This window comes from Mastacembelus armatus, chromosome 7, assembly GCF_900324485.2.
Source record: "Mastacembelus armatus chromosome 7, fMasArm1.2, whole genome shotgun sequence".
NCBI classification, from domain to species: Eukaryota; Metazoa; Chordata; class Actinopteri; order Synbranchiformes; family Mastacembelidae; genus Mastacembelus; species Mastacembelus armatus.
Genome location: NC_046639.1, coordinates 265,565 through 281,325, shown reverse-complemented (window position 1 = coordinate 281,325; position 15,761 = coordinate 265,565). Strand labels below are relative to the sequence as shown.

The window sequence follows — 15,761 nt, the reverse complement described above, 5'->3', positions numbered from 1 at the left end:
GGCCGTGAACGCACCATGACTACATTTAATTTAACAGATTCAAAATACACCACGGACCCCCCTCCTCCCCCCTCAGTCCATCGTTACAAAACGATCCATGAACAAATAAATCGATTATTATTTATATCGACACATAAGGACAGGTCGCGCGAGCACGACGCCTCCTCGTGCACGCGAGTAGGGCGTCAAATCAAGATGGCGGCCCATAACGCAGCGCGGTCCGTGTCCAGGATCATGAGCCCGTTCTGGCGCCTCGGAACCACGACTAAAGTAAGACCCGTCCCGGTACCTTCATTGTGTCGGTGCTGTTCGAACACAAACCCATGTATTTAGAGAAAGAGACAACTAAAACGATGATTCCAAGACTGGAGAGTAGGTGGTTGTAGTCTGTGCCTCCTCCCGAGGCTTTGGATCTAACGCACCTGTCGTTCACCAACACGCCCTGACCCGCCTTGTTTGCGGACCTGTTTGTTCTGTTTCAGGTGTTCGGAACAACCATAGCGAGTCGCAGGAATAAAAACCTACGTGCTGTGAGTGAATCTTCCCCCTGGATCAGATGAAAATATATAAATATTTAACACTTTGTTTTGTGGCTTTGAGCTGAACTGGGCCTGGGTCTTACTGTTTCTGTTTTATTCTAACATGGGAGTGTTACATATGAACTCTCTGGGAAGGCAAAGGTTATAACGCCTCTTTATTCATTGATATCTCCTTTATTAACGTGTTCTTCTACACAGCTGTCAAACTGACTTGTCCTTCTGCTTTTCCACCTTCAACAACAGGGAGAAAACATTGTGAGTAGCCGACACTGAAGTGGTTCAATACATGACAGTGTATTTTACTGTGCTTGGCTAATGTTATCAAAGAGAACATGTCTTTAAAAGTAATATTCTGAATATTTTTCTGTCATTTAACTTCATAGCAGGTGAAATAATCAGAAAAACCCAAGCCAAATTAATGCACCCACCTCTTCCCTTCTGACACTTGCAGTTTCTCCAGGTACTTGGTAGTAGGCTGTTCCATGCACCTTGGGGAACCTGCGAGAGGGACCTGGCTGCAGACTAAGGTGGCGGATTACGACCACAGTTATGGCACTGCCAACCTTGGCCAGAGTTTGAACCAGTCCAGAAGTAGGGCTGTGGTTAGGATTAATGTTATCCCTAATCCTTCATCCTAACCCTAATCCTTAGAATAACCATAACCCTGTCAAGGTTAACAACTTCCTGCCAAGGTTTGCCATCTTCGTCTGCAGCCACAGTCCTTTGGTGGATTTAGGTTGTCTCAGTTTCTACTGTCTTCGTGTGATCTCAGACTGACTTCATAATGTTGACATTTTAGTTTTAATTGTAAAATTACATGACTTATGTTTTGCATTGCATTGTTATTGAGTTGAAATGTGTTGACAAGCAGGGGCCATTATGATTTTTTTTTGGTTGTGTTTTAATACAAAAACATTTGTTTTCGTTACAACTGTACAAAATGCCAACGTTACAGCCCCCTCCTGCAAAGTATGGAGGCAGACACACTGTGACCCTCATACCTGGAGATGGAATTGGTCCTGAGCTGCTCAGTCACGTCAGAGAGGTTTTCAGGTTAGTTGGACATAAATTAAATATCGTCCGACTTTTCAACCTCAGACGGGAGATGATTGGCTCATTGCATGGTTTGGAATTACGGCGCAGGTTCAGCTGCGTGCCAGTGGACTTTGAGGTGGTGCACGTCAACTCTGGGCTGGAGAGTGAGGATGATATCAATAACGCCATCACTGCCATCCGCCGTAATGGAGTTGCCCTCAAAGGTAAGCCTCTTTCCTGTGGCGCAAACACAGCATGAAAACATGAAAAACACATCTGGAGATGCACGTTGTTTATAGCAAGACAATAACAATATGGTTTAACTGCAACACTGCTTAATTCCTGATAGGTAACATTGAAACCAAGCATATCATGCCGCCGTCTGTCAAATCCAGAAATAATCTCCTTCGGTAAGTGCTATGACGAAGCATTAGGTTGCCTTGATAAAGACTCTTCTCAGATGGCTCACATTGCTTCCATAACTTGGTCTTTTATTTCAGTTAATCCGGTGCTTTTCCTCCTCTGTTGTTCTATGTTCAGCACAAGCTTAGACCTGTATGCCAACGTGATGCACTGCCAGTCCCTCCCTGGAGTTCAGACTCGCCACAAGAACATTGATATCATAATCATCAGGGAGAACACAGAGGGAGAGTACAGCAATCTGGAGCATGAGGTTGGTCCCAACAGATGCACAATCAGTTCTCCTGTCTCCTGAAACACACACGTGCACTACGACCCCTAAAACCTCTTTCCTCCCCGTCTTCCTCTTTCCCTGTACATTTTCCCCCTTAACATATGTTTAACAATGTTCACCTTGTCAGTGTTTAGTGCTACTTTGGAAAGAGCTGCTTTTAATCTAGGTAGTTATTCTGAGAGTTGAAAAAACAAAATCTATGGGCTTATTCATGTTTCCTATATTTACCTTGGTTCCTTGCAGTTTTCGGTTCTTGAACTTTGTCTTCTTTTAGAGTGTATCAGGGGTAGTGGAGAGTCTCAAGATCATCACCAGGAACAATTCCCTCAGGATTGCCGACTATGCCTTCCGTCTGGCCAGGGAGAAAGGTCGACGCAGGGTCACTGCCGTGCACAAGGCCAACATCATGTGAGTTTACAGTTGCTGGGGCTCCTGAGTCTCATCAAATTGCCGGTTTCTTGCTGCTGGAAAAGTTGAGTGTGGCCTTTCTGCTCCAACAGGAAACTGGGTGATGGCTTGTTCCTGCAGTGTTGCAGGGAAGTGGCCTCTGGTTACCCAGACATCACATTTGACAGCATGATTGTGGACAACACCACCATGCAGGTATGTCGGTGCATTCAGGGACGGTGTGTTAATGTTAATGTTTGACTAAATTCTGCTCCTCCCTCCCTTGTTTGTTTGTGTTTTTAGTTGGTGTCCAAGCCGCAGCAGTTTGATGTGATGGTGATGCCCAACCTGTATGGAAACGTGGTGAGCAATGTGTGTGCAGGCCTGGTGGGAGGGCCTGGTCTGGTGCCCGGGGCCAATTATGGTCGTGACTACGCTGTCTTTGAAACGGTGAGTGTTTGGCAGTCTCCAGTTTGTAGCACACTCACTCTGTTTTTGAACAATGGGAAATCTAAGTCCTTAACTTTGGGATTTGTCTCTTTCTTGCCCTGATTTTCTGGCTCCTTAAGGCCACAAGGAACACAGGAAAAAGTATTGCAGACAGGAACATTGCTAATCCCACTGCCATGCTGCTAGCTAGCTGCATGATGCTGGACCACCTTAAGTAAGCGTCTCCATATAATACTTTCACTACAAACCTTCTAAGATGTGATGTTGTCACTGTGCTAATACAAACAACTCCTTCTCCTGGATGTCGCCAGACTTTATGACTATGCAAGTTCGATCAGGAATGCAGTCCTCACCACCATGAATGAAACCAGGGTAAGTCTTCAGTCGCCTCCGTCTATCTCATTGCCATAAACCTAACATGCCATTGTTGTGTGACAATCTGTGGTGCCAGGTCTGGCATGCTTCCTGCGGGATCTAACAATACGTTCACACAAAGCAGCATTGTGTTCTTTGACCGACACAAAGCTCATATGAAGTACTGCACATTATGGTATCTGATTTTAGATTGTGTGGCCCTGGGATTAATTTGAGCTGATTTAAAAACCTGATCTGCTTATTATCTACAGCAGCAGACTGGTTTGTGTTTGGCAGTATCATTGGAAGACATGTGATACGTGCTTCATTTTCCACAGTGGGAAACTGTTTACTGTGTACATATGCTTAAACACAAAGCTTCCACACAAATACAGTGTATGACAGGAGATATTCAGTGGTGCTCAGTTTTCTTAGCATTTGGTTAAGTCTTACCTTATTCAGATTTTTTTTTTCTTGCAGTTACACACGGCGGATATTGGGGGTCAGGGCACCACATCAGAGGTGGTCCAGTCCATCATGAGGATCATCCAGAGTAAAGGCCAGCTCACGACAGATCTCTAAACCACTGAAAACGCCTTGCATACCCACAGTATGAGAGAGGGTGTCTGTGCATGTCGGTCTCCACAGTGTCAGGTCTATCGCTGACATCAGGATGGTTCTTTTGGGTTTTTTCTGAACACGATTTACTGAACATTTAACTGTACAAGCAACCTATTGTCCACATTTTGTGTCTTTCACATATTATAATTATCTTTGCCACTGAATTCGTATCCACTTTAAGGATAGTTCATATATTTCCTTGTGAGGGACTTTCCAGGTAACCTGTTTTCTGGCAAACAATGACAAGCCTCTTTTACAGTATCCATCACAAAATATGTCGATGTCAGCAGTAGCCTTATTGCATACTACACCAAATCAAATGTTCAAATGCTTTTCAATGCGGGTCATTTAATTTAGAGCTTACATTTTTGGGGTCATTTACCAAATTATATAATATATACTATCCTGTATGGTCACATCATATTAACTGGGCTTTGCTTTTTCATTCATGTGCTATACTGTATTACTGCAGGAGAGGAACTGAACTGTGGTTCAGGTCAAAGGAACATACTGTTCTAACATCTAACCAGGTGAAGCTGTTAAAGACTGGTTGTGTCTTGTCGGGGGGGGGGCTATATGCTGTATAACGTATATATTATCAATAAAGAAAAAATTTGACCTTGTTTTGGAGAGACGTTTACTTTGAATCATTACACAAATGAGTTTTGAAGTTTAATAAATAATGTTCAAACTATATATACACACACTCCACTGGCAGTTTATTACGTAGGTTAAGCCAAGCTAACACAAATGCAGCGTAATACAGCAGTCCTGCAATAAATCCTCCTTCCAGGAAGGTGATGGTCAGTTTTTGTCAGGTTACTTTGGTGCAAGGACTCCAGTCCTCGAGGGACACGGTCCTTCTTTTTTTGTTCAACTATCCTTGGCCTTGCAGCTTGTGATTGGATGAACACACCTGATACAGGTAGAGACTGCTGTTTTTGATGATGTTGAACTGTGTTGTGTTAAAGTGACAGGTGTCCAATGTTTTGTCAAATCCATTTATCAATGAGGCAATGCTAAATAACAGAAACACCTTTCTTTATAATGCAGTACAAAACAGCACAAGACTACAACCCCCAAAACAATGATGCAGTTGGATAGCTCTAAAATAAACCATCTGAATCCAATACATTTACAACTGAATTAATATATATGCTTTATTAGACTGGAAAGTCTTATTGATAAGATCAGTTAATGTTTATCATGATTCTTTGCCTCTGCTTCCAGAAGAAGCAGCTCTGTTCTGGCCTACAGCCGGGGATAAAGATTTTCTTGGTCCAAATAACATAAAACCCTCTTATCCGTCTGTTTGTTTTACAATTTCATGCTCCATCAGCATCGTTCTTACCAAGCTGGATAACAAGATGCTCTCCTACGATTCACCACTAGGTGGCAACACCTCTTTCTTCAGCTGCCATTAACTAAATTAGAGCAAAATGTACTCAACCACATGCACGTGTGCTCTGTTGCATACATTGTCTCATAGGACAAAATGCTGAATATATATAACTACCCTGGACTGGTATTTATGCATGCAATTACACTGACCGCAGGGAATTGCAAGAATCTCTGGCAGACATATTGTTCCACATAACTGAGAACATTGAAATAATTCTTGTTCTTTTCATGCGATTTCTAGGAATCTTGCTCTTGGCTTCAGACGACACGTTTCCAAGACAAATGTGAAGGATTCTGGCTTTGCTCTCTGTTTAAATTATACTCACTTAGCATTAAACCAAACAATTTATTATAGTTTCACCTGGTAAAACCAAATCATCTATTAATGTTTCATCTAGTTTCTAAAATACTTTGACCACACAGTCGTACTGGGAATACATTCCCTGGTCCTCTGAGCCAGCAGTCGCAGGAGGAGGAGCACAAAGACATTATTAAAGCACATCATTCAGCAGTGATCTCCTGCTCATATATTATAAAAATAATCCCACTCCACGTCTTTCTCCAATTTTGGGTTGCAGTCACAGGGGCATATCCCATTGTAAATGTCACAGACCAATTTATCGTGGACCCAGTTCTGTGGGAAAGTTACAAACTGTTCCCTCGTAAAATTTGCATATTGAGGAGAGAAATCATTGTGATGATGCTCCCTTTTTTAGATTCAGCTGTCCTAAGAAATCAATGATTGTAAGCAATCATACGGTGAGCAGTGTGTGAAATGTGCAGGGAGTTACTACTTGTGTACTTGTGTCTCTGCCAACTGGCTGCCTTCAGCTGTGTTACTCTCTATTCATGTTAGTGATTCACTCAACACACACGTTGGCTCGTAAACATCCCTGCTCTACTTCGTTTAGGATCAGTCTTTTTTTGTTGTACTTTCTGTGAGAGAGTCCCAACTCTGGGCCAGATTTTTCTCGTCGTCTTATTCCACTCCGACCGTTTACCTTACCATGCCTTATGTCACTTATCATTACACGGGGAGCTGCACACTTTCCCCCTTGTCAGCCTCCTCGGCCTCTCTCCCTCCCAAGCTGCTCTGGCCTCTCTGAACCTTTGCTGGAGCCGGGCCATGAGGCAGATGCTCGCACATTTGTGGAGAGAGGGAGATGTTGCAACAAACCACCGGCCACTTGACCTTTATGGACCACCATTCAGTCCTTGTATAAACTTGTGAAGGGGCCCCACGCCCCACTGGCTGCGCAGTTTTTAAAACACATTGCTCTTGGAAAATTCATCACCTACTTGCCATTCCAGTAAACGGCTTTCCTCATGCTACAGGTAATGTACCTCAGTGTTTACAGCCTTTATTGGACATATGCTCTACCACGGCAGCAGTCCCTATGATTATCCAGAGTAACGAGCAGTCTGTCTTCACTCTCTATGGATTTGATCTAGGTTGAGGCTGGGACATAGAACTACATCTCAAAACTCTGCCTGACATATTAAACCAGAGCGTTCTGCACGATAAGGTAACTCTGGATATAAGAGTTTCAATATTTGCTCTGTCCATCTGTGCTAAATGGATGGGCTTGACTAACAAGAATGACAAAGGGGGTTTTTGTGATATTATTTTGTATAATTTCTCCTTTGTGCTGTCATTCATATGCCACACATTTCTTGTCTCATGTACACTCATACAAATATGTGTTTGCTTTCTAGCGCTCTCTTAGTGCCAGCCTACATGTCTCCTTCACCTGCACCGCCTCTTCTTCATCCCTCTCGTGCATCTTTGAAAGGCCACATTTAACATTTTTCATCAACCGTTTCAAGATAAAATGCTAATCTGAAAGGTTTCAGTCCTCCCTCTCTCATTCGTTCTCTCTCACACACACAGACACAATATTAAACGTATGATTTCCACTACACATGCTCCCTGTCTCTTACATGTATGTTCCTCAGCTCTTCTGTGCTATGCAATGGAGCACAGGTGATCACAATCAACTTGCCTCTGATCAGGCCATGCTGAGCACAGCTGCATCCAGTCAGCCAGCTCTGTTCTGTTAATGGGGTCCCGTCAGCCCGCACCCCCCAGCTCCCCATAGCTAAGGCTTAGCAACATTAAGCTACGTCAGCGGTCAACTATTCTCCATTACATGGACTTGGCAGTAGGTGTTTTGGGCTCTCTATCTGTCCCCTTTGCCTTTTCTTCTTCCATTGTCTTTGTCAGCGGTGACAGCAGTAATCAGAGAAGAGTTATGAACAGGGGAGAGGTTGATGTGAGTTTGAGAAATGGATGTAGAAAGGAGGTCAAGAAGGATGGGATGCAGAGGAATGAAAAGGAGGGTGTGTTGACATGGCAGGGAAGAGCTTAAGTGAGGGTGGAGAGGATGGTGAGGTTTTGGTTGGAAGTGGGATGAAGAGCACTCTGATATACAGCTAATACAGTGTGATAAGCAGGGATTTCACCAGGCAGTTGGATGTTGAAACACTTTATCATCACCTTATCTTTAAGATTAAAATGAGCTCGTCAGGCATTAGACTCCTGAAGGAGACACTGAAGGAAGTTTTAACACTAGAGGAGAGTGAAGTCATTGCATGCTGATCATTTCAGCTCCACTAAAAGTAAAGTGATCCATCCTCAACCTGTGCTAGTTGACTTGCAGAGCCCAGAAGCCTTCAAATGCTGCTGATGCGCTATTTCATTTATCTGTTTAAGGACACACCCAGTGAGCATTTGCAGGTCAACGTGCTGCTTGAATCTCAGTGATGCAGTAAGACAGTTGTTCTGTAAGCCCTCCACAGATACCAGGGCCTACTCACTCTGTGCTCATAATCTAAACATAGATCCTTATTTCAAAAGAATTACACCAGCTTGTTTTATGTGACTCCAGCACTTAACCTGTGCCCTGTAAAAGAAATCTGACTGTCGTGCTTCCTAATTTATCTTAAAGGGAGGAAGCCCAAGGCTCTAGGCATAGCTGTGTCTTTGTGCATGTGCATACTGGTATGCAAGGGATTAAATGCATACACATGTGATTATATAGGTGTGCACATCTACATATGCTTTTACTCCTCTACATTCTTAGCTCCATGCAGAAAAACTGACTGCACCTGTGCTGCAGAAACCAACGCTGCCTTAGCATTCTGCCCTGTCATTGTGGTTAAATGTGGCACAGGGAAGTGGTATGCATGTGTGTGGCAAGTTATATTGCATTGTGTCTAAATAGGAACTTGTCTATCTTGTTCATGTTTCCTTACCTGCCTCACACATTTTGTTCCTCTAACTGGTACTGAAAGCTTTTTGGCTATGTGACAGTGAGGGGAACCAATGACCTATTTCTGGTTGGTTTAATGTTTACAGTAAATTGGTGGCCCTGAGTTGCTGGCTGGATCTTTTGAGAACACTGACATGTCTCTGATCAGAGAGAAACAGGGTCACAGCACTTTGGCACTTTAAACTGAAAGAGAGGAGTGAGGTAAAAAAGCAGTAACTGACTGTTACTGATGTCCTGTTTGTTCCATCTGAACTTATTACTTATTATACCAGCTTTTCCCTTTTCACGCTTTCAAGCTTGCATTTTTGATAGCTCTTAACTTGCTTAATTTTCTTCTCTGTTAAATGTTTTACCATCTGTGCCTTGCCCTGTGAGTTCAGGGGGTACTGCCAGGGTTACATTACATTAAGGCAAGCATGCCCTGACAACACTACCCTGATGTCATTACAACTCTGCTCAGCTGAAATCGGAGCATCTTGGAACTTCTGTAACCCCCCACTTACCTCCTCTGTATTCACCAGAAAACAGTGTGTTCTCACAGCATATTTGCCAGTGACACACACTTCGTTTAACTTCTGCACACACAATTCATCTCCAACCTGTTGCCAGAGACATACTATCAAGAAAGTAAACATATTATCCTAAGAGACGTGCAATTCCTGTTAAACTCCCAGAATGACAAATGTGACATTTAATGTTAGTGTGTATTGTTTTTCTTCTGTTGAGTGAAAGGCCTGGGTCCTTTCTCTCATTATCTCTTGTTTCAGTCTCTCGTAATTCAGTTTATTTTGCCCCTTTACCTCAAACGTTCATACTACTGTCCTAACTCTCCTCTGGTGATATTTGTAAAGCGTTTTGATAAAAACTGCCTGTCTCTACCAGAACATACAGCCTGAATTACATTTCTCCATTCACTGTGATAGCTCCTCAGGATTCTTGTCTGTGTTGCTCTTCATATAGGCTGGCTGGTTTTTGAAAGTCTGCCCCTGTTGCAACAAAGCCTGAAGTGGATTTCTGAGGTTCTATTGCAGACTGTGCTCGCGTTAGGACCAAGTGAGATTCATTATGGGCAAATGAAAGAAGCAACTATGCTGACTTTCCGCTGTCACGCAAATTTATCAGCTGGCTACAGGGGAGTTAACCTGAGTGAGTGGCGTCTTTGATCCTGCGCTGCACGGTGCAATTGTAACTAGCAGAGTGAACACATTTGGCCTCGGGGCAGGCTAATCAGTGACATACCTGATGTGACACGGTGCAAAACCACCTGAAATGAGGAGTATGTAGAAACAGAGTCTGGTAATAACTTGGCTTCCATTTTTTCTTTTATCTTTCCATCTTTGAATAGCTCCAGTTAACCCAGTATTTGGGAAAATCCAGGGAGAATGAAACAGTCAGCATCCTTTCTCTGTGATTTCGGTCCTCTCAAGCGACGTTCTGCCGTCAGGCTTCATCACTCAGGGAAACAGTAATAAAATTCAGGCTGATAATGGCATCAGAGTCCTACTGTTATTTTTAACTTTTATCCTGGAAGAATCATGAGGAAATGAAGATGGAATAACAAACAAGTGGGTTTAATGACATGCAGTATGTTGCCCCTATGTGTTTTAATAAATGGATAAACAGACTGACTTTTGCAGTAAATGATTTTCAACATTCATATCCTGAAGAAAAACAATGCTGGTTTTGGCTCACATTCATTCGCCGCTCCTGATCTGATGTTTCTTTTCTCCCTATAAGTGCAAATACCTGCTTGGCCCCTTCCCTTTACCATTTCCATCTGATGCAGAAGGGAGCCCTCCCTGCAGGCAGGTGGAATTAAAGACACTGGAGTGCAAATGACAGCAAATCAGGACAATCAGAAAACCCAGGCTGTGGTGCTTTTCATTCCCAGTCGGGTCCCTGCATTACCATCTCATTTTCCATGGAAATTTGATACAGAAATGTTTCGTTCCACTGAACAACTCACTGCAGATTCACAAACACTCCATTCAAAATATAATCCTCTCTTGGCTCTTTACAAAGTTCTTCACACTGATTCACTGCTACATATTTTCTCATAAAAAGTTAAGTTTCCTGACGTTGCTTGGGCATCATCTCTCCTTCAGGTTGAGAAAACCTTTCAACATCAGTAACAAACAACAGGTTTGTGTTTATAACTATGGAATTACTGACCTATCGCCACCTAAACGATAGATGAATGGCACTTTATGTTACTGTCTGTGTTTCTGTGAAGAACAATGGCCACCTAGTGACGGCTCACAGTGTACTGAGGGCATCACTGCCGTTTCTAATAGAGCAATGTGTAGCTTCCAATTTAAAATTCTTCAGTCACTTGTGAAAGGTGTAATGTGGTATACTTCAAAAAGGTGACCTTCACTGCCTAACAGGCTTCACTCCTGCCTGTGAGGCCAGCACAGCAGGAATGAAGTGGGCAATAGAACAGCTAATCCACTGTCGCTGAAACTTGTCATCCATCCCATTTGGCCGCCTGATGCATGTCATTACTGCCCTGTCACAGCCTTGTCATCATAAACACAGGAGGCCAGACTGAGCTTGTGCTGCCATGTTGAGTTGCCAGTACACTCAACTCTGTTACACCAATTCTGCAGGACACAAAAACCGTTTGTTCCAAAGGTTCTAAGTCGCAGTGACACGTCGGTCCCCGACAGAGAAGAAGCAGAAAACTGGCACACCAAGAGCTTGAATGGTCAAACTTGCCTCCCTGAGGATGGAAGGATCAGGCTCCCTGAGGACTTTTAGGAACAATGCCATAAACACAGTCGCACAACAGTATATGCTCCATATTGGCACCATCGGACTTCTCTGATGTGAACGATCTGATCACGACAAACAAATCACCATATGTGGGTGTCTAGACATTCGCTAACAAAGTTACACTGTCAGATTAACACCCCTGGTCAGGCTGACACCCTGAGCCCGATCAGGAGTTAACACTCATTTTACACGAGAGGCCTTCATAAAAACTAATAGAAAAAGGTAGACCCGCACACACTCACGTGTGCACGACGTCACGTGCACACACACCTGAGCAGAAACACTGCCGGATTAAGGAGGGCCTGTCTGCAAAGAGCTTTAACCCGACACCTATGGTGACACACCATGGTGACCGACATACTTAATGTTTCATTGACTGTAACGGGAGACGGGCACTGGCTTCCTAAACACCCTATTTCTTAAATGCATGTTTGTTTGTGTAAGTCACTGTGTGTCTGCCTGCTTCATTTTTAATCACTTTCATCACTTTTCCAACAATTCCTGCCTCCTATTACCATGGCAGAGATTTTCCACTACGTGAACAAACAATTTCCTCCTTAAAGCAAAAACACAAAGTAGGCTCCATAATTTACCAGTTTATGATCTCTGTATTCTGTTCCAGAAACCTTCTTCCCATCCCGTCCTCCCCCTCTTTGCTTGTTGAATAATGGGAGCCAGACTGATGTAACCAGCTCCTTAGTGGCTTTAAACTCAGGAAGCACTCATATCTGCCCTAAGGACTCGCAGCAATTGTTCCCAGATAATTTGAACCAAGCTTCACAGCAGAGCCGAGAGCGTCTGCAGGTGATGGGTTGTTTCCTGATAACAACACATATGTCTGTTTAAGTGGATTGATTATAGTGGTTGACCGCATTGTAGTGGCCAGTGCATGTCAGGAAAACTTAAGCATAATTAATCATACAAACCACAGTTAGCGAAATACAATGGGGTAACTGTGGAGTTATTACAAGCAGTTAACTTTAATTTCCATTAAGCACATCACATTTGTCTTGTTCACTTACTTCAGCTATGACAGAAATTATATGCAGCATGATGATGGTTCCACATAAATTATATCATGGTCAAATATTTCAGTGTGGAAACCCACTTGGTGACAGACACACAAACACACAGATCAATCAGTCGAGTAACAGCACTGACACATAAACAGACCACAAGAGGCTCTCTCTTTTCTGTCACTCCCCACACAGAGAACTATTCACCTCTCCTCCCCGCTCTCCCTCTTCCTTCCTCGCTTGCTTTTCCTGGCCCATGCTTTGGGCTGCGTCCCCTGACACTACACTCATTCAAGCCCCGTCTGCCTTTTTCCACCTCCGCAGATAAATAAACACGATCATCATTAACGCTGTGACGTCAACACTCTCATGCATGCAAGCTGTACATGGTATGTGGAAACGGGTATTCTCGAGAGTGCGTGCACGGTGCACACAAACACACACCTTGGATGTGAACAGCACCTGTTCCACAGGGGAACGCTGCTTTCTTAATGTGGCATAAACAAGTGCTCACATTGACAAAGCACAATGTAGCATGAGTGTGTATTTGGATGTGTGTGTTCACATCTGGGCTGGGCATCTTCTACCTTCAGTCCTCATTAGGTCACACATTTAGTTTTGATTTCCAGCCTGGATTTACTTTGCCCTGAGACTGTCCCTGTTGCTTCCAATCACCACGACACTATGGAAGTTTTCCTTTCTCCACAGGCTTCCTCCTTCTCTAACTCCTTGTATTTACCAAGTAAAATTGACATATCTCCACTGTCAGTGTTTTTTTCCAGCTGCAACTCTTCATCCATCTCTTCCACTTTATGTAACACTGTCCCACTTGTTACAGCTTTTGGGATTTACTCTGGGATGTTCCAGCATTCAGGGATATCTGTCTAAACACATCATTGCAGTCTGTTGGTCATCTCTGATACTCCATTGTCATTGTTGTCCTCACAAAGTTTGTTCTGGCTCGAGATATGCAGGTACACGCGTGATGCGGTAGCCTGCTACAGGCAACCTCACAGCACTATTGAGTCTCCTGTTAACTCTGCACTCCTCTCTCTGTCTGTGGATTGTGTATATAGTCTCTCTCTTGCCTCCAGGTATGAACCAGGCACAGATCAAACAGTGGACCACTGATGGCAGCTCAATTATATTTTGCCTAGAGCACCAGAAACCCACTATTACGCCTCTGCAGGAATACCACCTGACCTCACATTTGCTGTGTGTTTGTTTTCATTTGATCAAAGACTAAGAAATGCACCATGTGAGTACAATGCTAATATGGTCTTAAAACCAGAGTTTGAGAAATGGGCCCTGTACAGAACTGGGCCTCAAAATTAGATAATAGTAATAAAAGAATGTATACATAACAAACATGCACAAGCTAAACAAAGAGTCTATTACCATGCTAGCGGCTCTGTGAGGTTGTACAACAGAGAGACATTGCTGTCCATAGTCGTGCTAAATAGAATAGACTGATCGGAGTATAGGATATGAACATGAAAAGAAATAAGATTAAAAGCAAAGTATGAAGGCCACGCAATGCAAACAGTATGTTGTGCATACAAGTAAACTGAATTAATAAAACTTTGAAATTTACCACAACTTACGGTACACGCACAATCCTCTCAAATGGTTTTCCATCCGATAACTACAGCTTCGTTCTCCCTGGAGGGGGACTCTACCACAGAGCTGGTTCTGACGCACCATGTGCTGAAAACAGGCAGGATTTGAATGAGACACTGCACATCTGGTGCCTCTAGGTTGAAAATTAAATAATCACACTACAAATTGCGTTTCTCTCGGAGCAACCTTTCCATCTTAGCGTTGTGTTGGACTTCAGGATTCACTGAACCTCAGAAAAATCGAATCTCAGAACCTCCAAGCAATCTTCTAACATGCTGGGCTATTTAGTTAATGACTGTTTCACTCTATTTCTTAAAACTTTTGACTCTTTCCTCTGGGCGCTGCTCAAAGGAAAAGTTGGGACCAAATCTGGAACCTCATAGTGGCTAAGTGGAAAGGCATTAGAGTAGCAGGAGCATGAAAACGGTCTGAAGCTGTGAGTTTGATCCGCAGGCAGGTGGTGGGACAGCTCAGGCAAGTGAAGGAGGTGAAGGAATGTTTGGCAGCTTTATGGTAGTGGTTGTCATCCCTCTTGGGTACAATGAAAAGTCATGTGTCAACTGTAAAACTCTTGAGTCCAGCCTGCGGTGACATTAACACTAAAGCCTGCAGAAACACGAGCCATAATTATAGCGTGATGTTGACGGCTGCATCCACAGCCACACAATGGAAAGTTGAAGTTGCACACACTCACCCACAGCACGATTATATGTTTAGTTATTCATTTGCAGTCAGTTTAGCATTTAGTTTATTAGCAGCTTTGGACACTACACTGCTTTGTAAATGAAGTGCGCACAATTAGTTAACACACACGTTTGTCATATTAACATTTGTTGGTGTATCTGTGACATGAATTGATTTCTCTTTGTCTTTGAGTTACCTGTCTGACTTCCCCTCCTGGTGGCGAAAGAGGCTGCTGAGGGTGGAGTCTGATTATATGGAGAGGCCCAAGGACTGAACCAATACTACTGACGGGGGGGAGGGGGAGATTTTTTTTTCATTTTTTATATAAAGTTATATTTATGATATTTTTGTTCTGAGTTACATTTGGTTTGATATAACTGACCGATTAATTGCTTTGTTAATTAGTGTTTATTATTTGCTTACTTAGGTTTATCTTTCTAACCCTCTCTTATTTCTGAGTGGGCTGATCAGCCAACATATATGTTCCCCTCTGTGTCTCATTTGTTTGGTCAGTGTGTGTTCATTCAGTTATTCTGGTTAAATTAGTCATTTTCTGGTTCAGTTTGTACTGCCTGAGTTGAGTTCTGTTCGGTCACCCACTTTTATGGACTAGAACCTGGTTGTATATGTTGTAAATTGTTAGTTTTAAAAATTAATAAAATTCACCTATGGCTCTTTTTTGCCTTGCAGCTTAGTCCATCAGAAATGGAGCTTCAACATGCCCCTTGTCTTCTCACCAGTCACTGTTGGTCAGTGTGCAACATAAATGTACATGCACACACCTCCATGATTGTCCAGCTGACATAATGCATTTCCGAGCCCCTTCCTAACCTTAACCATCACAACTACATAACTAAGTCCATGGTATCAAAGTCAAACCAGTCCCCGAAACGTGCAGTCAAACTACTACACA

At 43.1% G+C, this 15,761-nt stretch overlaps 1 protein-coding gene and 1 long non-coding RNA gene across 3 annotated transcripts; one reads left to right on the top strand and one right to left on the bottom strand.

The window, feature by feature from the left end:
- Positions 1-137: 137 nt before the first annotated feature.
- Positions 138-4,698, top strand: idh3g (isocitrate dehydrogenase (NAD(+)) 3 non-catalytic subunit gamma). Of its 2 annotated transcripts, XM_026333072.2 has the most exons (13): positions 140-270; positions 483-530; positions 783-794; positions 1,495-1,592; positions 1,683-1,798; positions 1,924-1,984; positions 2,115-2,247; positions 2,543-2,676; positions 2,769-2,871; positions 2,959-3,105; positions 3,225-3,319; positions 3,417-3,477; positions 3,940-4,698. In XM_026333072.2, exons 1-13 carry the CDS (start codon positions 196-198, stop codon positions 4,039-4,041), a joined length of 1,185 nt encoding a protein of 394 aa, XP_026188857.1. In that variant the 5' UTR covers positions 140-195; the 3' UTR covers positions 4,042-4,698. The 2 variants fall into 2 exon arrangements, with proteins under 2 accessions (XP_026188858.1, XP_026188857.1); XM_026333073.2 differs by lacking the exon at positions 783-794 and having other exon boundaries at positions 138-270.
- Positions 503-15,064, bottom strand: LOC113145920 (uncharacterized). Its single transcript, XR_003297285.2, has 3 exons — positions 15,045-15,064; positions 14,149-14,251; positions 503-1,811 (listed from the first exon to the last, which is right to left on the bottom strand). It is a non-coding gene; the product is annotated as an uncharacterized LOC113145920 (long non-coding RNA).
- Positions 15,065-15,761: the final 697 nt, after the last annotated feature.

What these genes read in the sequence shown, in the direction of transcription:
- idh3g (XM_026333072.2), top strand. Translation starts at nt 196, where the DNA reads ATGGCGGCCCATAACGCAGCGCGGTCCGTGTCCAGGATCATGAGCCCG. An exon ending in GTGCACAAGGCCAACATCAT is followed by an intron (nt 2,677 to 2,768) that starts GTGAGTTTACAG and finishes CTGCTCCAACAG; the next exon opens with GAAACTGGGTGATGGCTTGT. An exon ending in ATGATGCTGGACCACCTTAA is followed by an intron (nt 3,320 to 3,416) that starts GTAAGCGTCTCC and finishes GGATGTCGCCAG; the next exon opens with ACTTTATGACTATGCAAGTT.